The sequence below is a fragment of the Patagioenas fasciata genome, chromosome 7, assembly GCF_037038585.1.
Source record: "Patagioenas fasciata isolate bPatFas1 chromosome 7, bPatFas1.hap1, whole genome shotgun sequence".
NCBI lineage: Eukaryota > Metazoa > Chordata > Aves > Columbiformes > Columbidae > Patagioenas > Patagioenas fasciata.
The window spans coordinates 23549324-23573042 of record NC_092526.1 but is presented as its reverse complement, the minus strand read 5'-3'; the positions used below and the strand labels follow the sequence as shown (position 1 = coordinate 23573042).

General features: G+C 38.0%; 1 protein-coding gene across 6 annotated transcripts in view; it reads left to right on the top strand.

Annotated features, from left to right (window-relative positions):
* The first annotated feature begins 3865 nt into the window (after positions 1 to 3865).
* The window catches only part of ATF2 (activating transcription factor 2), a 43824-nt gene continuing 23970 nt past the window's right edge, over positions 3866 to 23719 (top strand). For 2 of the 6 annotated variants that reach the window (XM_065840665.2, XM_065840663.2), the window contains exons 1-9: positions 3866 to 3974; positions 7757 to 7790; positions 13010 to 13078; positions 13692 to 13761; positions 16147 to 16243; positions 16769 to 16887; positions 18966 to 19094; positions 22970 to 23148; positions 23468 to 23582. In XM_065840665.2, coding sequence (XP_065696737.1) covers positions 13714 to 13761; positions 16147 to 16243; positions 16769 to 16887; positions 18966 to 19094; positions 22970 to 23148; positions 23468 to 23582 — 687 coding nt within the window. In that variant the 5' untranslated portion in view covers positions 3866 to 3974; positions 7757 to 7790; positions 13010 to 13078; positions 13692 to 13713. Of the gene's footprint in view, positions 3975 to 4061; positions 4251 to 6389; positions 6443 to 7756; positions 7791 to 8783; positions 8909 to 13009; positions 13079 to 13691; positions 13762 to 16146; positions 16244 to 16768; positions 16888 to 18965; positions 19095 to 22969; positions 23149 to 23467; positions 23583 to 23719 lie in introns of those variants that run through there. The other 4 variants (XM_071811116.1, XM_071811115.1, XM_065840664.2 and 1 more) reach the window with 4 other exon arrangements.

Below are 23719 nucleotides of genomic sequence, written 5' to 3'. Positions count from 1 at the left end.
CATTCCTCCTGATAATGACATACCACACAGGGCCCTTCAAACAATCACTTCAAGTCAAACATTTTATTTATTAATATGTATAGGAGTGTCACTTATTTGTTCAAGTGGCAAATCTTTGAAAGATCAAAGAATTTTCCACTTGATTCTGAGCAGTGTCCCAGTAGAATGAAATTAACTACTGCTTTAGATTGGTTCAAGGCATTTAATTGCAGTACATTGATGCTATACATTTAATTAGTTACTGCATTCTTGGCATCACCTAATTAAAAGGGAGAACTTGCAGCTTCCTAATTTTGTAAAGTCAGCCTTCTGTTATCTCCCAATTTTTTTTAAGAGCAGTAGGATCAAAGCATTTTTAATAACAAAATATCTGTAGTATCAAGCTTTGCTTCTCACAGTGTCTGTCTTTTAACAATCTAAATGCATTTACGGTGTTCTCTACACTTACAGAGACGTACTCTGAGCTACTACATACTAATCTGGTGGGGAGGTTGATGGCATCTCAGACTTTATATAGGATATTAAATCTGATCATTCAACAAATACAAGCTGAACTTTGAAGGTGGTGAGCAAGCAGGTTACAAGCTCTGTCATCTTGCTGTTAAATGGGTAATTACGGAATTGAATCCAGGAAACTGTACCGTAAGCTGCTTATTTCTAGGGAAATGGAGAGATGACTAGTGGCTATCAGGACAGTGTAAGGTGCAGGTAAGAACTTTGTTTTCATCTGAATTCAAATACCAGTGGCCCTAGAGTCTAACTTTGACCTAGCATGAGAAGCTACTTTCCCTGTATGTTCTTAGAAGAAAATAGTCATCTGATCAAAAGGATTAAAAATTGCCATGTAAATCCCTTTATATATGTGAGATTTAGGAGTGTAGAATATGCAGCATCTTTAAATATTCATCTCTAGCACTGTATTAGTTGTGCTTTATGTGATTAGGTGTGGAAGTAGACTTTTTGGGGGCTGAGGGGAAGGGTAGGAGGTAAAGCATATTGCAGCTATCTTCCATGTGCTCTGTACTTACACCAGAGTTTTTTAGGAACTTACCATTATCCATTCTCATAACTAATTCTGTTACAGAGCTGACATGCAGTGCATTTGCCCTGGATGAAAGGCAGATAATGATAATTAGAATCCTCAGCTAAAACTTATTTGTCTACTGCTATTCTTCTGGTGGGTGATGAACTTTGCGCCTTTTTTTTTTTTTTTTTTGTTAGTACCATAGAATCTGAGGTGGCAATCCATTTTTCCCAATATTGTGGACTAGCCTAGTGAACTGGCTTAATTCAAGCTTCAGGTTTCCATACTGCTGGGATTTGGCTAAACAAGGATCTTAAAACTTGTCTTGGTCAAACCTAGCTCTATCTCAGTTAAGCATACTTAGCAATTTGTTTACGTATAAAATGGTTTTGTTGGGTTACCATTGTGTGTTTGGTGTAGAGGAAGTTGTGGCTAAGCTACTGCTCCCCAACCTTAATAAGAAAGCTGTCTTGAGTCACCATGTGCTCCTTGAATCAGATTTGGATAACGGTTTCTGGATTTACATCCTAGCTTTTCCCGTGTGGTTCACCCTGAAAACATGTATCCTTTTCCCTACAATCAGCATTGTCTGAAAGGCAGCAGACATCTCAGGTAACTCTGTATATAGATGTAAAGCCTGTCTATTTTAGTAATAGCGTCTCCTCAAGCTCGTTACCTTTTGACACACTCTTAGACTGGTGAACATGGGCCGAACCCAAGCAAAATTGCTCTTAGGTTATGCCAATCTTAAAAGAATCATATTTCAGTGTTACAGATAAAGACTAATCAAGGTCTTTCAAAACATGGCAACAAGCCTTCATGCAGGGGATTATCCTTCTTATAGACAATAAGGGGCTTATGAGCACTGGGCAGATTTTCGCATCTGAATAATCACAGGACACACTGACCGTTGCTTTATTTTCACTGCTCTTGAAAAATGGAGCTTAGTCTCGCTGGTTACTTGAGCACTTCAACAGCTCAGTCAGTTTGAGTGGTCTTACCAAAAAAACCTCTTGAGTTTTCCTAAAATGTCCACAAAAGAAACAGCTATAGTTGTGTAAAAGATTAAACTTTTTTCTTATTAATCATTCTTTGCAGTGGTTAGGCAGCAGCAAGCTATCTAAAAGGACTTGACCTTCAGCATAAGAGTTTATATTCAGAAATCTTTTTGATAGGTCAGAGAAACCAGATACACAGTTTCAAAAGGTGATACTGTAGGCTTCATTTTCCTGAAACCTTTGTCAGTTTTTCTGATGTGGACGGTGCTGACTTTAGACACTGTCAGCTTGGGAAGATTCATGTTTTAGATACTACAGACCCAAAGACTCTGCTCGTGTTTCAGTGTCGAAGAGGGAGCTGGCTGGAGCAGAGATCTTCATTGTTGCTTAATAACTTGCCTGCTGTTCCCGTAGATCCACCGTACTCATGTGTAATGAAAGAAATGTTTGTTACCAATTATGTTCTTAAATTACTGCTGCAGGTAAGTAAAAGTGATTCATCCTTTCCATCTTGCTGCTTTCCCTCTCGATGTTTTTTGTGCCTGTTTCAGGCTGAGGAAGGGCAAAGGACTTGCAGTTTCAGTTCTCTCTCTGTTCAGGACTGACTCTGCTGTGTGATGGTAGATCTAAACTGCTAAAAATCCTTGTTTCCAATAGAGCTCTTAGTTGCTCTTTGAAGGAGGAAGTAAGATCTCTGTTCCTCTCCTCTCTGCACTTATGTTTGAGCCCTTCACAAGATACTTATGGTAAAGAATAATTCCACCTCTAAGTAAGCTGTACTTTTATGCAGTGTTTTTTATCCCACCTTATCTCAAAGAACTTTGCAAAAGTGCTGTACAGTGCCCACCCAATTTACAAGAAGTAAAACGTACTTTATAATATTTTGAAAATTTAGGGAAACTTAGATGTAATGTAATTTACTGTAGTTAATACTTATTTTCTTCTTTTTTAGAAGTTTTTTGGGGTTTTTTTTGTGGTGGTTTGGTTTTTATATTCATAGTTTCCTACTCTATTGTCAGTCTCAGAGCAAGAAAAATGCTACACAGACACAGAATTAAAACTTCATCTGTGATTCAGAGCACACACTAGCTAAATTGTGTTACCATATATGACTCTGATATTTAACTCATCCAAAATGCTAATTACTTCCAAGTTAAATTTAGGTAAAGATGCTTCCCTTTGTACAGCGCTGCAGCATTTTTGATTCAGTGTTAAATAGGGTGAATGTTCAGCGAAGTATGACTTCAGGCATGCACCCAGGTCCATCTGCAGAGATGTGGTAGGTACGGAGATGGGGAAACCAAAGGAATGCAGCCGATACCTGGCTTTGGAGGGCTGGTTCTTCCCAAACCGTGGTGACAAGTGGATCAAGCGCTGGCACAGACCAAAGCCCTGCGGGGGGTTAGTCTGTCCCTGCTGCCAGCCCTCACGCAGAACCGGCAGCAATGGGTGGGTGCTTCGTCCTCTGAGCTCCCCGCTCCCCTCGGCTGCACGAATTCTCGCCCGCAGCAGATTCACTGACACGCGGGACCGGACGCGGTTCGGCTTGGCGCTGATGGCAGATGTGTCCAGGCGTGACAGGGGCAGGAGCACGTGGGGTTCACCGCTGTGGGCACCGGACAGCAGTTCAAAGCGACTAACGGGTCTCCGAGACGTGAGCGCTACCGTTAGCACCGAGCGGCGCTCGGGCGGGCGGACCCAGCGGCACCTGCTCAGCCACCGGCGCGGCCCCGCCCGGCCACACCCGGGCGCTGGGCGCTTCCGGCCACGCCCTCCTCAGCCGCCCCGCTGACATGGCCCAATCAGCGGCTCGCGCCGTTCTCCGCCCCTCCCCGCCACGTGACCCGCACCTCCCCGCTGCCCGCGGAGATGTCAGCGCAGCTCTCGCGAGAAGTGACGGAAGCCTGTGGGGGACCCGGCCTTTAATGTGCGGTCCGGCCCGCGCTCCCGGGGTGAGTTTGTAAACAGCAGCGCGGCCCGGCCCGGCCCGGCCCGGCGGCGGCTCCGCCCTCCGCGCTGCGGCGGCGCCCGGGCGGGCGAGCGCACCGGGGGCGGAGGGGAGGGAGCGGCCCCGCTCGGCGGTAGGCGGGGGATGCCCGGGAGGCAGTAACATGGCGCCGCCGCTCCTCTCCACGGCAGCCCCCTCCCCCACCGCGGCCTGCGGCTCCCGCAGCCCCTAGAGCCGAGGAGGGGCGGCCGGCGCCGCGGAGACCGATCCCCGTCCAGAGGTAGGGGTCCTGTGGGCGCCCCAGGGAGCGGAACGGGGAGGCGGGTGGGTGGAGGAAGGGATCCGCGGCTCCCGCGCCCCGCGTCTGGGCACCGGCTGCCCCGCGGGGCATCGCCGGTACCTGCCCCGGGCCCGCCCTGAGGGGACGGAAGGCGGCGGGATGGGCCGGGGAAGGGGCAGCTGGGCTCGGCATTTCCGCCTCAGCTCCGAGGAGGCGTCTTCCTGCGTCCGCCTTCTGCGCTGGAGAGAGGTCTTGGTCCCTGCCCGGTGCCGGTGCGGGGATTGCCCATAGGTGTGAGGGGGAAGCTACGAACAGCTTCTCTGCACAGGAGAGATAGGTGTCGGCCCACCTGGGATCCGGCCATGGACGTGGGCCTTCTGCACCAGCTGACCCATTGGCTTTGCCTGTTACTGTGCGTTATGCCTCTTGAGTGGTCTCAAGAGGTCTCTGAAGCTTTCATGTGAAAATCACATCACAGGCCCTCAAGCAATGATGTCTGTGTGATATTTTAGGCATAAACGTTTTATCACACAGTGCAACTTGATGTTTGGAGTGAGGAGGTGTGTGTGCTGCCATGTTGCTTCTGCCGTCTTATTCATTCATTATCCAGTCTTTCGACATCCCTCTTCTTGAAATGGGATCCACAAGTATGTTTCCATGTCCCATCCTCACACTCTGTGTCACCCATTTGCTTATTGTTAGTTACTTTATCCCAGAAATGTTAATCTTCAAGTAGTGGTACTGTGCACTAGAATGAGAAGTTCAAATTAAGGTGGATATTCTGAATCATCCACTACTTTCCAGATAGTGACCCAGAATATGGCCAAAGTCTATTTTCTTTTCCTCCTTTTAAAATATTTTTGTCTTCTTCTTGTCATATTCTACCCATGCCAGTGAATGCCATGTCTGAAGCTCTAACTGAGTGTAAAGCTAGATAAGAGTTATTTAAAACAACTTCCTGACATTAAGGTCATAATTCTCCTAGGTCTTTCTTACGTGCTGAATTCAGCACTAACTGATAGGATGAGAAGGACTTTTCCTTGTGGTCCTGGCCTTCTATAAGAGTCTAGACATGATTTCTTCAACCTTCCACTGAAACATAAATTACTGCCTATTGATGGATATCCAGTTGCAAACAATTTTGGAATGACAAGCTACAGTTGAGTTAGGCATTCCCTTGAATTCTTTTAGTGTTTATAATTCTGCATTCCAGAATCAAATTTGGAAAGTTGTCTTGCTAAAAACCAAAACAATAATTTTGTTAGGGACTGCTTGTTATATAATGCATTTAAAAAAAAGTGAAATAATAATAAAAAAACTTTAATGTGTACATGGAGTGAAGCTGCTTTGTCAAAAATCCAGTATGAGTTTGTTTTCTTACCGATATTGTATGCTAATACTTAATCAACTAGTTGAGCCTTTGATCTTTGCAGTGTAGCTGATATTTCTATCCTGATTTGAATTCTAGAAATATGAACAAGTTTGGTATGTCTTTTTCCAGAAACTTCTAGATTATGAAGCATCTAATATGACGTGCTTTTAGGTGTTAAGTTTGATCTCACATAATGTTTATAAATAATTTTGGCTTGCATACTACTTCTCTGTGTGACAAAGTGTTGAGCAGTCTGAAATACAGCATTCTTTTGAATCTTGTTTGATTAATTTTTGGGTATATATATATTGCCTAAAATTCCTTTTCTGTCATCAGCTATTCTTTTTTTTCCTCCCACTGTTAATTAGTTTAAACTTACATTTATGTCTCTGAGAAGCTTTACTAACTGTAAAAGTTTATATGTTTTTTATAATCTCAACTTTTTTAATGGTTTCTTAACATAATCTTGAATTTCTATATAAAAATAATGCATCAACTATTTTTAAGGTAGCAAACATGATTCAGTATTAGTAACTTATTTTTTTGGAATAATGAGTAGCTCCTGCATAACTTAACTGCATTTGCTTCAAATCAATGTGCAGTCTAAAGAGGCATTGGATATAGATAGTGATGGAAATATGAGTCAATATTTAATAATTATTCAGTAAATCTTTTTTTTCCAGGCTTATGCTACATTGTTTCCAACTTCATTCTCTGTCATTTTCAGTTCAGCCTGGGAACTTTTCCTTTAGCTCCATTCTGGACAGGAGCTTCTCTTCAGGAAGCTGTTCCAAGCAAGATAGTATGTTTCTCATTCTAGGTAAATGACAGTGGTCATTTATATTATTGCTTACAGGAAAGAAAAAAGATCATACTTTTTAATGAGCATGTATGTCTTGTTGTGGAACATATATGATATATTTAAAGATTTTTTAATTAAATTCTTAATTATTGAATTCAATTTTATACTTCAGGGATGCAATCTGAAAAAATGTAAAAATGAAGTAACTTTGTTAAGCCTTTTTTTTAATTCGTTGAAAGTAATGTAGCAAAAGGAGACTGCATTTCTAATGTGTGTTAGGTTGATGGGCAATATTAAGACATTCAAACCTAGATAAATGAGCTGGGGAAGGTGAGTCCTGTAATCTCTTTAAGAAAATTGTGAAAAGATCAGTGGAATATTGACCCCTGCATATTTCTTCTCTGAGGTTCACTGGCCTTTCAGTTATCTACAAGAGCTGTATTCACACAGCATGAATTTCCAGTAAGTCAAAGAAAGATCAGGGCACCTCTGAAAAATCCTTAAGCCAGGGGGTTGACTGAAGAGCTGCTGTGTTCCACTAACAGGAAGTGTTAGGACTAAGGATGTTACTTTGTTCCATTAGTGATCTCCGTTTACCTCAAATGTACCTTCACGTGGAAAAAGCCTCCTCCTTCAGCAAAGCTGGAGTGACATAATTGCCTTGTTTCTGTATGTGTGAATATCTGTCCAGCTGGCTTTCTTGTTCTTATTTGAACTTGCTAAGCCGATCGTTGCTTCTTGCATCTTTTTCTTCTTGTCCAGATGCTCTCCCCCTTATTTATTTAATCTTAGACAAACCAATGAAGGTATGGAATTAACTTTAGAGGTCAGTTACAAGCACTTAATTAATAACATCATAAAATAGCACCCAAGGTTTGGCTTTTTTTAAAGAAAAAAATCTCAGCATTGTGGTGCAGGTATTACATTCTTCCTTATTCTTCGTCAGAACTCTCTGAAACAGATCGTGTGTCTTCTAGGAAATAGTGCACTCTATTAAAGCAGTGAAGTGTGAAGAAGGAAGGAGCTCATGTTTTCCTGTTAGCTGGTTTTGAGGCTTACAACCTTCAATTATTCTGGACTATGACTTATAGTTTTTTTGCTGAATTTACTGACCTACTTTCTTGTGATCCCACTTTCTTTATGAGGAGGACCATTTTCATGTTTCAAACTTTTTCACCTTCAGTCTCTTAATAGTTCAGTTTTATTTTTCAGGAATGCAAATTCTATTGCATTACACAAATGCAATCAGTCAAAACACTATTGAAAATGGATTTTAACGATCAAGTGTTAATTACACCACTTTTGCTTCACCTTTCTTCTTTTGCTTTATAGGAGACTGAAAAAGTAGCTGTTCCAGGCATTCCAGGTAAGTGGAGCCTTTTTTTTTTTTCCTTTAAAATACAATTTTTATATTTTTAAAATTTATGTTACTACTTATCAAATGGTGTATTCTGTATACTAACTTCTGATTTTTACTGAGCACCAAACTTTGAAGTCTACTTCTATAGAAAACTGGAAATAAAGATAGGCTCAAATGTGGGAGGTGATTAAAATTTATACTGTACAATGCTGTATCCAAGTATTGAAAATATAAAAGGTGGCCTGTTCATTTTGATTTGAGTTGATTCATTTGGTTGCACGAGAAAGCAATCTCTTTTAATTTTGTAGTGTTTAAATTTTGACCTTTCCTTTTTATGTTTCAGTTTCCTGTCGTAAAATGAAACTTTTAAGTAAAACCTTAAAAAACTTACGCTACCTGAAGCAGTTATACACTATGATGAGATCTACAGAAAAGCTTATGAAGAATTAATTCTGTATACGGTATCTTGCAGTAAAAAGGGGCACAATCCCAGATCAAATGTAAAGAGTAAGAGCAAATGTTGAATAGACATGATCAGTCTTGAGGAAATGCAAACATCCGTTGGAAAATACATCATTTTGTAAAGTACAGACACCAGGGTGCTGATGGACCACTATAATTCTGATTTGTCTCAATGGCCTAATACAGTTTTTGTCCAACTTTCTCATTTTTTTTTCAAACCAGAATGTAGAGATGTTTCTTGAGTTGGAGCCACATGTGAGTGGTCAGTCTAGCTGCAAAACTTGAGTTTGCATCACATGTAAGCAGTAGTGGATAAATGGGCTACTACTGTAGCTGGCAGACTGTCAGATTGTCCTCTATGGACAGGGTATGTGTAAAGAATGTTGGTTGGTTGGTTGTTTTTTTTCTCTCAGCAAATTTGGAGAGGTTTTTGCAAGGATTATCAGTATGTATACATTTTAAACAGCTAGTTAAGTGTTTAATAGAAAAATATTTGAAATTACATGTCAGTTATGTTTTCCGTGCTCTTGTATGTAGGGAATTGAGAAAACAGAAGAACCTTTACCAGTAAAATAAGCCAACAAGACATCACTTAAGTCAGTGTATGATTCTGTTCTTTTACAAATCATCTACAGGAAGCTATTTTAGAAGCAAGCCTCAGAGTATGTACATAGTTTCCAGAAAGTATACCTAAGATGTTTAACTATAATCTTATTAAAATATACAAGTAATTGTTGAAGCTATTTTTATAGCACGTTTAGATGAACAGTGTGATGTTTTATAGAAATATTTTTATTTTTTAAATAATAACACTGTCCTAAATATTAGTAAATTGCTCGCAAACCTGTGTTTATTTCTCTAATATATATATATTAGACATTCGTAGGTACTTATTTATATATTTTACTGTACTGTTTGCTTTCCAAAAGTGGTAAAAAAGGCTTATGACATTTTTAATAGGAGTAATGGGAAGTATTTTACCTTTGCATTCAAAGCAAGGACCAAACACCAAAAAAGTGAGATTACTTTTTGATTTAAGTACCAGAGCTGATTATACTGCTGAGATTATTTCATGGTTTTCCTGTGTTGAGCTCTGATCGTCTTTCTCAATGTAACTCAAAAGTATTCTATGTATGGGTTTCTTAACGCTACTGAAAGGAATTTAGGGTTAGAAGGCTTACAGAAGGAAGCTGCAGTTCAGTAGACTGTAGTGAAAATCATTTCACTGAACTGTTCAGTTTATCTGAAGAGTAGAGTTTCATATTCAGGCTGAACTGCTTCAGGAACCATGTTGTTTTGTGTGGGACAAAGTGTTTCTGTTGCATGGGTAACAATCCAAGGTGACTGTAATTCATCTCTAGCAATGTGATTAGCAGTTTACACACTTGATTTCTGATTTGATCAGGTGAGTGACATTTTTGTCAAGATGGCGCTTTAAGTTGCTATTTTGGTTTTCAGAGGAAGAGTATTTTCTAAATTCTTCTTTCTTACTGTGATATTCTCTCTTAAAGCAGTCAGTCTGCAGTAGCCTTTTGAAATCAGAGTGGCAATCACAAACTTATTTTCTATAAATTTGCCTTCTGTGTCTTAGTCTCGTTATTCCTGTCAAGCAACAAAAAATCCAGAGGGAAAAGAGGAGACAAAGGGTGGGGTTTGTGTTTGTTTTCTCTGTCACTAACAGTTGTAGTTGTTGGGCTGTAAAGCTAACCGTGCTAAGTCTTCTAAAGCTGTCAGGACATTAACCAAGTTTGGATAGTCTCTTGCCATTGTCCACTTCTATTTCTAGCTATGATCCCTATATGGTATACTTCAAATTTCAGATTTATCTTGGATTGCTTAGAATTTCATCCACTCAAATTCTGAATATGTCCAAGGATGGAGATTCCACAGCCCCACTAGGCAACCTGTTCCAGTGTTCAGCTGCTCTCACTGTGTGATTTTTTTTTTCTTTTTTTTTTTTTTTTTTTTACGCTCTCCTTATACTTCCTTATAAATTTTCAGGTGTGGCTAGTGAATGTTGCATCTCATCCTTTTGTTGTACACTATCCAGGGTCTGGATCTGTCTTCTCTGTAACAATATATTAGGTAGTGTAAGATGGCAAGTAGATCCTTCCTTACCCTTCCTTCTTCATGCTGAACAAACTTCGCTTCTGATATTCCTCTTGTATGTAATAGTCCAGCCTCCTAACTATTTTTGTGGGGCCCCTGCTGGTTTCTCTTCAGTTTGTCATTTGTCTCGAGGGGCTCAAAACTGGACACAGCAGTCCAGCTGTAGCCTCATGAGTGCCAGATGAAGGAGAATAAACACTTCCCTTCATCTGTTTGCTGTGATCTCCTTAATTCTGCCCAGGAGGCTGCAGCTTTCGGTGCTGCAAGCGACATAGTGCTGAATTATGTTCAGTTTGTTGTCCAGCAGGAGTTACAGGTTCTGCTGTTAAGCTGTGTGACAGCCACTTGGCCCTCAGCCCTCACTGTTACTTCATTTGAGGCGCAAGCTTTGCGTTTGTCTTTGTAATAGGTAAATACCATCTTTACCAGTTTGGCTACATTAAGCAGCATGAGCCCTTTGTTTTCCCATTCTGTCAGATCTGCTTTTTGTTTAGATTTATAATGCCTGAGGTCTTGCTGGAATGCATGAGTGAACTTCTTTTAAGTGCAAAAATTTCAGTGCTTCAAGATATTCTTTTTTTCCTCAGATGTTAGCTGGAATCCCTTTACAAGGCATTACCTCACAAAATTCCTTGTGGCCTGCAGTCAAATAATATTACAGAGATCAGGAAATGAATTTATCTCCAATGTTTTTCCAGTAAATTTGTCAGAAGGACAGCACTTTTTTCTTTTTCACAAGGATTCATTTTTGGTTTATAAATCAGGAGGCATTAAAAATTCACAGGCTTCACAAGCCAAAACATGGAACCTGATAACGACTTCATATGCAAATTCGTGTTTTGGGAATATTCCTTTAAAGAAGAAAATGAGCAGACTTGAAAAATTGATCTTTACAGCTTATGACCTAAGAAGAATGCTAACAGCATGGATGGAATAGATTTTGTGGCTGATACTATGCACTTGTTGGAGAATAACAACAAGCTGTAGTAACAGAGTGGAAAAAATGCCCTACATGCACTTTTGTTCATCAAAATCTTCATCCTTTGGATAAAAATCCCCAAAATTGTTTCTTGCACCTTCAGACATTTCTGATACAGCTATAACTCTTCTGTTCATGATATATATCTGCCCATATGTTCATATTATAGCCATCTATAACTGTATGGTGCCCCATGATCAAGATTTAACAAAGCAAATTCCTTTAGAGGTCTAAAGGAGACTGACTCTATTAGTTTTGAACCTGCAAATAAGCAAACCAACCTCTGGCTGTTGCACAGCTGAACAAACATAATAAGCTCATGGTGTAACTTTGAAGTGTCTGTTGAAGTTCCAGATAATATAAGGATGTGATCATAAGGCTACATTGATAAGAGCCTTATTTTTTACCCTGAGTATTCAAACATACCTGTAACCTGTTAATACTCTTTATCGGTGACAGTACCAAGTTCAAGAAATATTTAATCCCTTCAGAAACGTGAGACAGGTTATGAACTTTTTGTGGAGAACAGCAGAACAATCTCCAGCCCTGATTTGCTTTGGCATCCTTTCTTTGGGACATAAATATTTCCCTGAGTTATCAGTGCCAGAGACTCTAAAGTTTCTGGCAGCTATTCATCTCCTCTTGGCTTGTGATCTCAGCTCAGTATCCTCATCCTGTTGAATGTGTATATTTAGAAGTGACACTTGGGAATCTCCTCCACTCCATGTTTTCCTTCTTTGCTATTTGGTGCCCCTGGTCAAGGACACTGGGATCTCCTCCTCCTTGAATTAATATCCAAAAAGGCTGTGCAGTAGTTTTGTACTGTACAGGCGCAGGCAAAAGGATCCGGTGACGTGTTCTCTAAAGATCTCTGAGGTATTAAGTTTTAAATGATTTGCTTATGCTTACTTGATCTGCCATGTGTCTAGCGCTACATGGTGTACCAGAAGTGAACATTCTTAGGATGGTTAGACAGTTTCAGAAGCCTTGCAACTTTTCATGGTCAGCCTGTTGGGGGAGAGATGGATTTATTCTGCTTATGGTCTTAAATCATAAAGACATCTTTATTCATCTTTATTTGCTTCATCAAGCTAAGCAGTGTTCAGAACTAACATTGTTGGACCTCCATACAAATACTCATATTTAAAGATGAATGTATTTTCTCCAGGGTAAAGCCACAGATGGGCTGAGAGTGCATGTCATCTCCTGGCTAATTAACTAATTTTTGTACATTCATTCCCTACCCCACCCTGTTACTTGACCTTAAAACAATGTAACTTTAGTGTTGAGATTAATTACTCATCACTATTGGGTTTAGTGATGTGACAACAATATCTTGATTCTTATATGTTCATTGTACCAGAACTTTATTTTTTGTCACTGATATCACAGCACCCATATACTAGTTTTATGCATGATCCAGCACAGGTCGGCTTAATCCCCTCTATGTCCATCTTTCTCTTCTTGAAGCAGAGTGATGCTGCCTTGCAATGTTTGTTCTGTGCTTGTGGGATGGAAGGAGGCATAACTAGATGGTGTATTGAAGTAAACAGTTTATTTGACAAAGTGTTGTGTTTCGTGGGTGAATAGTGGGCATTATATCATTTATCTTTAAAAAGTCATGTATTATTGCATTTTAACATGAATAGTAATTTATATCTTCTTTCAATTACAGTTCATTGCCATGAAAAGGAGGATATGATAGCTTGTCCTATGAAACAGGTTTATATGTGAAATCTGTCAGGTATGTGTATTAGTATATGTGGTGAGTGTGCGAAACATCACAAAGTATCATTAATATCTATTACTTATTTCTTAAAACTTTTTAGCCTCTTGGTAATTTAGTCGTATAGCTGAAATGTTACTAAAGTAGGGGGGTTTGAAGTTAAATTTACAACAGTTTACATAAAGGGCTATCTGCTAACTTATCTTTGAAGATGAACTTTAAAGATTATGACAAACCTGAGGAATCAACCATTTTTCCCTCATCTGTTTGTGCTGTGTCCTGGACTAATGGTGGGGTTTGCATCATTATTACAGTGTATTTTTATTTCAGTAACAAGTTTTCTTACTATGTTTTCAGAGCCTTTTGCACTTAGTTGTGGTTTTTTTGTAGGAATATTTGCCGTTCCAATCAAGATGTATGTTTCAAACCTACTGTTTCTATTTGGTTTTGTGTACCTTCCTGTCAGAGCCTGGAATCCAGACTTTACTGGAATCCTGGGTATTTAGATTCTTAGTGCAATCAGAAGGCAGAAATTCTTGCCCATGGAATATTAAAATATCCTGTGGATGTTGGTGTATTGATAAATTGTTGCAATATTTGTAAAATTTGTTGCATTCTCACTTTAATCTAGGTAGCACAACGACCTGTGGAATATGAGTGATGACAAACCCTTTTTATGTACTGCCCCTGGATGTGGCCAGGTAATGGTCTGACTGGAAGTTGGTAACATTGATCAAATCAAAGTAAAACAGTGAGAAGTATCTCTAGGGATCAAAGAAAAGGGGATTTGTGATAATTGGTAGGAAGTATCTATGTTTTCCTGAAAAGCAGGGGACAGCAAGAATTTCTAGTGTTTTGAGTGTTTGTTCAGAAAATGCTATCCATGGAAGGAGGATTCTAATTAAATTACCTTTTCTAAGCTGAAAACACTTTCATTTGTTAGCCCTGCTTTATTTGCTTTCATTCAAAACATAAGCGAACACCCTAATTGGTATTGGGTAACATGTATTTTTCAGATTATTTCAGTGTTAGTGGTGAGCCCATTATGAAGCTTGCCTGTTACTAATCTTTACAGCTATGGTGGCTACAAATATTTAATGACATAATTTTTATTTATGTACATTTTTGTGTATAGGAAGGGTCTAACGGTATGCATGCCAAAAATGTATTACAGTTCCTATTGTAATTAATGTATTTTATTAAATAGCATTAGTCAATGCAAAGCTGAATGTAAACAGGAAAGTAAAATTATTATTGAGTGTTTTAGCAGATGATTGCTTAAAATGAAGCTGTCTTAACACGTCATTTTAGTAACCTGAAAATAAATGAATTTGCATTATCTGCTGCATGAGGTAGACATCCCTGCATCCTTTATATAGAATTAATTTTTTAATCAAGCTGAATTTTTTAATTATATTGATGCACTTGGATTTATTTGGACTTTGAGTTCAAAGTATTTTTGTTTTCATTCTGAAAACTTAGTTTTTATGATGAATGACAGCATTAGTGCTATATTAATGGAGCCTTTGGTACTTAAAGTGGGAAAAGACTTAAGATTTCTTATGATGACCAATATATTCAGAGACACCAAAAGTAACAGAAGAGGACTGTCTTCTCCTAAGCAACATATTTGTTCCCATCCTATTTGAATCTCACTTCAGTGTAAGCTCCGTCAGAAGTGTTTTGTCAACCAAATATTGTAGAAGAGACACATCATGAAGCTACGGCAATTCTTGATTCCAGTGAAGGAGAAGAGAGATGCTCATGTCCCTGAAAATGGGCAAGGTTTCTCCAGGTGCCACCTCATACTGTAGAAGAGAGAGAGGGAGTTGGGATTTGGAGATGCTATTCCCTCCGGAGGAGCTTGTCCATCGCATAGTGGGGACAGAAAAATGTACTTAAGTCTCCTAGTGTGATAGAACACCCAGATTTCTGGCTTATGCTGTATCTGGAGATAAGGCACAGGAGCTATGGAGAGCTGGGCATGTGGAATCCTTGACAACAGAGTTCTAACAAAAAAAAAAAAAAGTGCTTGGCCTGTATCACTCTTCCTTTCAGTGATCCTGCATTTTTAATTTCCCTCTCAGCTCCCCACATACATGTCCTTTCTCACAGAAATATTCTGGATAACTGTACTCTGGGGTCAACTAAGCTTTCTGTATTGTTATCTGAGAGATATATATGGAGTGACTTGAATTATTGAAGAATAATCAGAAACATAATTTGGGACTCAAATGTTCAGAAAGAAAAGAAAGAATATGAATATTTTGTAAAATGTGTTCTTTCTAGGAAACCTGTATCTTGAGAAACATTTTCTTACATTATCTCAATTGAAACACTAACTTTACCCATAATTATAGATGCATAGCAAATTTCAAATTAGTAAAAGGAAAAAATATCTATTTTATAGCACCTGGTTTGTCTGCTTATTGCTTTTCTTATAGAATATACCCCAAATTTGGGGGAAAATGTGAGCAAAACTGGTATACTCCTGAAAACTTGAGAGATTTTTTTAAATGCTGCTAAGTTTAGTTCATTCACAGCTTTTCAGTTGTCTGGCATTGTTCAAGTGTTTCCAATTCTATCTGCCTCTTATTTTGTATCATAAATGGTCAGAGGCAGGAGGATTTTCTCTTTTTTCACGCTATTTGATACAGTGAAGTCTGTGTTTGTGATTACATATCACTTCTCATTGTTGTGGTAATACACACAATACAGAAATCAAATAGTGGTAATCACTTACTAAATATTTTGTCAAGATCCATTAGTTTAGTACATGGTCATTTGCTAACAGTTGACGAAGTCTACAGCACTCTGAAATGTCAGTCTTGGGCTGTTGATGAGTGCAGGTGCTGATAACTTCTTTTTCCCTCATATCATTACTATTTAGTTTCTATGAACATCACTTGCATTTTATAATATATCTGCTAGGTACTGTTGACTAAGGAACAAGATATATCTGCCTAAGACTGTCATCTGTTAATGTAGTAATGCTGGTTTTACATGTTCTAAGAACTTTGTGTAGAATTGCGTTTACTTTGTTCGCACTCAAAATTACAACTGTTTCTTGAAACTTTCTGCTGCAGCGTTTTACCAATGAGGATCATTTGGCTGTCCATAAACATAAACATGAGATGACACTGAAATTTGGTCCTGCTCGTAATGATAGTGTCATTGTGGCTGGTTAGTATAAACTTTTATAACTAGTTTATTCACTTCTCTGCTGGAGTAGGGGTACGTTTTATGTGTTTTCTGTACATAATGCATAGACTTATGTTAAGAACATATGAAACAGTTTCTATCGTTCTCTGCGATCTGTGCTTAGGCAGTGTTTTCATACATAATTAGCTTTTGTCAGAATTTGAAGCCAGTATTATTATCCGTAAGTAACATTTATTTGGAACTTATATAATTAAATCTTTTAAATATTTTTCAATTATCAATACCTTAATAATTGATTAAATTATATAATAAGCATTCAGTAAGAACACACACTAATAAAGGCTGTGCCTAACAGGATCTGTAACTAGATTAAATTGCGTTTTTCATCATTTGTTGATATTATTTCTCTCTTCAATTTTAAAATATGGAATGTTTTTCACATACTATGGTAAAATTAGAAGGATTAATCAGTAATTATTATTCTTTAAATGGGACAGTAGAAGAAAGATAAAGGGGTTTTTTTGGCTTTTCTATGCTTCATTTCAGATCAGACACCAACTCCAACTCGATTCTTGAAGAACTGTGAAGAAGTGGGCTTATTCAATGAATTAGCAAGTCCTTTTGAAAATGAGTTTAAAAAGGCTTCTGAAGATGACATTAAGAAAGTATGTTCAAAAAACCATTTTCTTCTCAGAGCTTCTACTTCTTTCCTATCAGAAATTCTATTAAAAAAAAAAAAAAAAAAAGAAAGGCAACTTTGGTTTATGTGTTGCCTTCTAAACTGTGCCAATAATCACTTGCCAGCTGCTTATACATGTTGCATGGAGAGAATACAAATCTATAAGGTTACTGTTCTGAAGACTCATTTACCTGATTAATTTTACATTGTTAGCATGGACAATGTGACAAGTTGAGTTTGTCTTAATTTTTTATGTATCTGGTCTGTATCTGTTGAAGTTAAATATCAGTTTTAGTTGAAATTTCATTAGACCCGGAATAAGGAAAAAAAAAGTCTGAAAAAGGAAGTGTTTTTGCAGAAAGAAAAACATCTGCAAGAAACCCATGTGAAAAGAGCAGAATGTGATCACTGATTCTTTTGATCAGTTATCAGATGTTATTCTAAGGATAATAGTAATGATAGTGAGTTAAATACTGACTAAAGAAGTGCCAGTAATTCAGTTATTATTATATTCATTATATATTGAAGTCACTTTTCCCTAGAAATTTTTGATCACAACCTAAAATTCTACCTTTTTTTTAATGTACAGATTGCAATATAAGAAAAACGTGGACTGTATCTGTTTAGCAACTCTGTGGGTTTTTTGAGGAACTTCTCATACATTTAAATTTGGTTTCTTCTGTTTATGTTAGTACTTCCCAGTTATAATTGGTTAGGGGCTCAAACTTTTAAGCACTTCTGCAAATGAAAAATTTTCTTCAATATCCCCTTTGATTATTTTGGCCTTTGGTTGACTGATCAACCTGGTTCACTTCCATAGGCAGCGATAAAAAAGTATATTTTGATAGTCATATATACGGATTTTGCAGAATCAGTATCTGCATTTTCGTTGTTTTCAGTAAAGATTTTAATAGGTACTTGAAAACAGGGTAGATTATTATCCGTTCCTGACAAACCCTCACACTTGCTTTGTTACTGCAACTATACAAATAATGACTTTTTTTTAAGTGATGCATGGTAACTGTTCGTAAAACACTACATATGGTAATACTGATTCTGTTTTTTCTAATACCATATTTTCTGTGTAGTTCACCGCTACCTTGGAGGAGGTTATAGGTAGTGCAAAATATTTTAAACATTTTAACAATTTCTTTAACTGGTATTAGTTTTCCAAGCTGCCCTCTGTGTTATGAGAAGAAACATGGTTCTGCCGTATCTCTGGTTGATTAATACACATAATCATGGCAAGGGATGGAAAAATTTACCATAATGGCACGCTTTCTAGGGTGTTGATGGTTTAGTTTTTTTCTGTAATATTTCACATTCAGTTGTGGTATGAAGAGAGATTCCGCTTTTGACAGTTCTTCCCATTAATTATATATTCCATAGGAAAGCGAGGAATTGGATTGAAAAAAGCACCTGGAAGAACAGGAATAGAAAATGAGCTTTGGGACAAGCTTGTTCCAAAAGTATTTGGAGAGCAGACAAGACAGGAGTGTAGTCTTCCAAATCTGTAGTATTGCTTTAAGTATTTTTGTAACTTCATTTCTTTGTGGCCTTTCAGATGTGGATTTTTTCTGTGTAGTAATGTAAACCTTGGTTTTTCAATAATTATTTGCTGCAATAAGTTTGAATTTAATTGTCCACAGTAGTTTTTTTAATTTGGATACGTAGTTAGGATTTTGTTCTTTGTGGCATGTGATGTAATAATTTATAGAAGGATAATACCTTCTTTTAACTGTAATTTTCGAGTGTAGCACAGTCCTTCCTCAACTATACTTTTGCTGTCACTCTTGGGAAAGGAAAACTTGGAGTGTTTTTAATTCTCAAGAAGAAAACACTTAGTCTGACATTAGTATTGAAAGACAATGTGTTGCTAGAGACTAGTGTTCACGCAGATGCTGAAAACAGCCTCGACTGGTAATGCGTCTGCACCAAGGTCTTCCAAATATCAACACCTCCCTGTTGTTATAAGGCTGATACTTCTCTTTAATTGTTAACATTTTCTTACATGTTTTAATTTTTTAGAGATTCAGTAATTTTGTTTTATGTTGTTGCTGTTAGATGCCTCTAGATCTGTCTCCTCTTGCAACACCAATTATAAGAAATAAAATTGAAGAACCTTCTGTTGTAGAAACAACTCATCAGGATAGTCCTTTACCTCATCCAGAATCTACTACCAATGACGAAAAGGTCAGAGCCCTTATTTTTTGTTTTGGAATTTGTTTTTTTGACTCTTCTGATGGATCTGTAAGCTTGTTGTACGTGACGATAGCCACACTACTTAGCTGGCTGAAAGGAAAAGAATTTTCGGTTTGCCATATTCCTGTGCATATATTCTTAATTTGTTAAATTCTTTAGTTAGCTTTGGTTACTGCAATGATTTCTTTGCCTCACCCTGGCCACATAGTAGAGCCAGAAGGGAAAGAAAATTTAGTATTTATGCTATGTTAGAAAAGGCTAAAGAGACTGTTTATTCTGGCTTATGCATCATCATTCATGAAAAAGCAAAGAAAGTTCAGGGTTTTGTTTGTTTGTTTGTTTGTTTGTGTTTTTTAAAATAATGACAACAGTTTGGGACTCTTCCTGCATTTATCCTATGTTTTACCATAAATTGTTTTGTAGAACAGCAGGGGATGTTCTACAAAGATTTACAGGGATGAATGGGCTGTCTTTCAAAGCTAAGCACCAGATAATTTTTTTAAATTTTCTACTCCTTAGGCTATAAGAGTGGTGATCTCAGGCATTTGCTTGTTTAGTGTTTGCTTCAGGACTCAGAGCCGACTGAGGTATTGTCTGTCACTAGGGGATGTTGCAGTCAAATCACTTTTAGAGCTGTTGTTCTAAAGAAGAAGTAAATGCTTTAATAGTGATGATAGCTTTTATATTTGACTAGCAGTGTTTTCATCATGTGGTGTTCTCTTGAAGAACACAAAATGAAGCAAAATCCATGTAATGAATTAATACTATTCCTACTTCAATAAATAAAAATATTAGGAGCAGAAGATAATAAAGCAGTGTGGTTGCTCTAGTCAGTTTTTTTCTTCTATGTGCATCTTCAGCGGGTGGTCTGTGTTTGTGGGACTTAGCTACCTTATTCCCCAAAATCACCAGGACTTCTTAGGACCACAGAGTAATTCAGGTCGGAAGGGATCGCAGGAAGTTCCTGGTCCAGCTTCCTCCTAAAGCAGGGCTTAGCTCTGAGCTCAGACCAAGTTGCTCAGGGCTTTATGCAGTCTGGTCTGGAAACCTTCGAGGAGGGAGGGTGCATGGCCTCTCAGTGCGACCTGCTCCCATGCCAGGCTGTCCCTGTGGCCAAAGTGATTTTCTTCAGATCCACACAGAACCTCTCTGGTTTCAACTTGCCCCCCTTCTCTTAACCAGCCTGCAGGCACCACAGTGAGAAAAGCCTTAAGTGTCTGACAGAAATTTATGAGTTTCAATTCAGGTTTGCTTTTACAAAGCTTTGCTGAGTTTTGTTATTTAACGGGGATGGGTAATCATAGGTAGTCAAGGAAATCGTGTAGTTAAAAATAATAAAAGTAGTTTAAAGGAATTCAAGTAAAAAGCTGCTTAGATTAAGCCAACTGTAGTCCAAATTTTAAGTCTTCTTTATTTCATTTCTTCTTTACTTCAGAGGTTAGTTTGCTGTGGGGTTTTTTTATTTGTTTTTTTGTTGTTGTTTTGGTGTTTTGTTTTGTTCCCTCTTGCCCCCCCCCGTGAATACTGATTCTAAGTACTCTAATTTTGACAGGAGATAATATACAGTAGTGGTTCAGTATCAAGTTAGCACCATTATAAGTGAAAATTACATCTCAGTGTTTGGCGGTACTTATAAACTTATCTCATTCATGATGTAATTTCAGTTTTGTCACTGTAACAGTGCTGAAGTGAAAAGCTGCCGCTGCTCAATGCTGTTCTGATGTCTGATTGTAGAGACAAGCTGAGCAAGGATGAGGGTGCTGCTTGGAGTGTGCTGCTGCTGCTGAATGTGGCCTGCAGAACTTGAGAAATGTGAGCAGAGTGTTGCTGTTTTCCCAGTTAGATTTTTATATTCTCCTTCTGTAAATGTATTGAAGGAGGGAAAGCTTTATTTTCAGGGTGTAGCTTGTTTTAAAATACATATGCCACTATAACTACTTCATTGGCTGAATATATTTCAGCAGCCTTAAATGATTACAGTGTTAACGTATGTGCAAGACAGTTTTATACTTCATTAGTGCAATGCTTCGACCAATTACTATCTTCTATCAGCCTGGTGTGCCTATGGTTTTATTTTTATATGTTGATACCTGTATATATATATGTATGTGGTTGCCATGCATGAAGATAGTTCAGTTGAAAGGAAGAGCAAGAGTCAGCTCTTACTGCTCTGTTGATGTTAGGGGCAAATGTGCATGTTCTGTGTCAGATCCTTATGATGGGAATGGACTTTTTGGTGGCTCCTTGATCCAGTAAAGAGACAGGTGATAGTGACAAACAGCAGGCAGGAAAGGGTGAAGCTGAAACCAGTGAATAATGACATAATATTAATTTCAGAATTAAACATTGCCCAAAGATTAGCAGGTCAGGTATGCTCCCCTGATGCCGTCCTCTAATTTCCCACAGTCAAGCAGTTCAGTCTCCTCTATGTTTCTCTGTGGCTCTTTGAATAAGATCTGTATAGATGTTATATTGAGTTCCTTGTTTGCAAAGAAGTATATAATCCTGTCCTAAGAATATTTATTAGCCAACTCTACCCAATTTTTTTCTGTTTCTACAATTTCATACTGGATGGTTTTCTTTCTTTTAACTGAATGCTCATCTGTAACTCTAGGTACTATATTCAAATATTATAAACTTATAAACACCACAAATTGATACTTAAGGAAAAATTCTTGCTTTCCTCAATACAGCTCACTGTTATTCTTGATAAACTCTCATTCACTATAAAGACTTTTAGGTCCCTTGGGGACAAACCTGAACAAACTGATGAGCCCTGATGACAAATCTAGACTCTGAGGTTTTGAAGGGAGGAAATGTCATCATCTAAAGTCCTTTCCTTTTTGAAGCCCACAGTTTGCCAGCCCACTTGCAGTTCTGTGAAGTGCTCGGAGGAGTGCACACATTTTGCAATTGATGTATAAAAAGAAAAGCAATCTGTAAAACAGCTGAGACCTCACTACTTGAAGCTTTGTGGATTAATTTTAAAAATTTTAGCTTTATTCAGAGCAAATAGTAATCAATGTAGCCCATATGACACAGGTGTGAGATTCTTTTTGAATTACAGTTTAAGAGTGGAGCAACTGAAGTGTGCTGGTCTTAAGAGCACAGTTTTATGTGCCATTGGTTGCAGTGGCTAGTGTCAAAAGAAGAAATAAGTTGGAAAAATCCTGTCCAGAAGTAAATCTGAAGTCTGACTATATCAAGGATTTTCTGAGAAGCAATATGGCTACTACATTCTAATTGATAATATACTATGCCTGATTGCTAAGCTAAGAACTATAGTCAATTCTGTCTGCTGTTTACTTGCAACTAAGGAAATTTAATTGCTGTGCTCAAATAATTTCTGCTGCATCTGGATACAGATATATTTTGCAAAACTATGAATGTAGTAGTCCAAGTATTTTTAACTTAGTTACACTCTAGTAAAGAGATGTATATGGGCAAGGAATAAAGACTTGACAAAAAAAATGTTTCTTTTCCCTTTTACTGAAACAGTCTGAAACAATGGACTGAACCTGAAATGTACATAAGAATACCAAAAAGTGTTTTCCTTATTCAGCATGTGGGTAGATATGATGGTGCTGATAGCACCATAAGTTTCTTGCAAAATAAACAAACAAACAAACAACAGAAAACAAAACCAAACCAAAACAAGGAACAACTTAATACCTGATCCAAACTCAATTATAAGTAGTAGTATTCTTAGCATAAATGGAGCCAAGGTTTGTTATAAAACTTAAATCATTGTTGTTGGAACAATTTCACTTCAGTTTAAATGATTCATCCAAAGGGTGTTATTCTGATTTGTTCCATCAAACTGTGTTTGTTTAACACAGTTTTATTTAATCTTTGTGTTTCCCCAGGAAGCGTCACTGCAGCAGACCGCACAGCCGACATCGACAATAGTTCGTCCAGCATCACTGCAGGTTCCTAATGTACTCCTTACGAGTTCTGACTCAAGTGTTATTATTCAGCAGGCAATACCATCACCAACATCCAGTACTGTTATTACCCAGGCTCCATCCTCTAACAGACCAATAGTGTAAGTTATGTAAATCCAAGCAAAATGTTTTCTTACAGGATTTGAAAATGTTTTGTTTACTTTCATTTACTGTTTCTGCAGTTAAGGTACAAATTTGAGGTGCTTTGGTGTAATGTGGTGCTTCACTACATATGAAACATACAACTTTCACTACATGGGAAGTATAATTCCATGTTTTCCACATCACTAAGTTCATATTTTTGATCTCCAAATAAATATTACATTGCAACTGTAAACAAGCAAACCAATCTAAAATAATGTGTAAACTTGTTCTCTTCTCTGGATAAGTTTTATTTTATATAGTTCATTCCTTTTTCAGTCCAGTTCCAGGTCCTTTTCCTGTGCTGTTACATCTTCCTAATGGACAAACCATGCCTGTTGCTATTCCTGCATCTATCACAAATTCTAATGTGCATGTCCCTGCTGCAGTTCCAGTAAGTAAGCATGATGCTATATTAATTTGAAAGTGGAGCAGATTTGCTTAAGTGCAGCACAGAACTTAGTTTTAAGCAGCTTGATAGCTGTTTTGGCTTCAGAGGGTAGTGCTGTCGTATGCTCTCTATTTTGATAA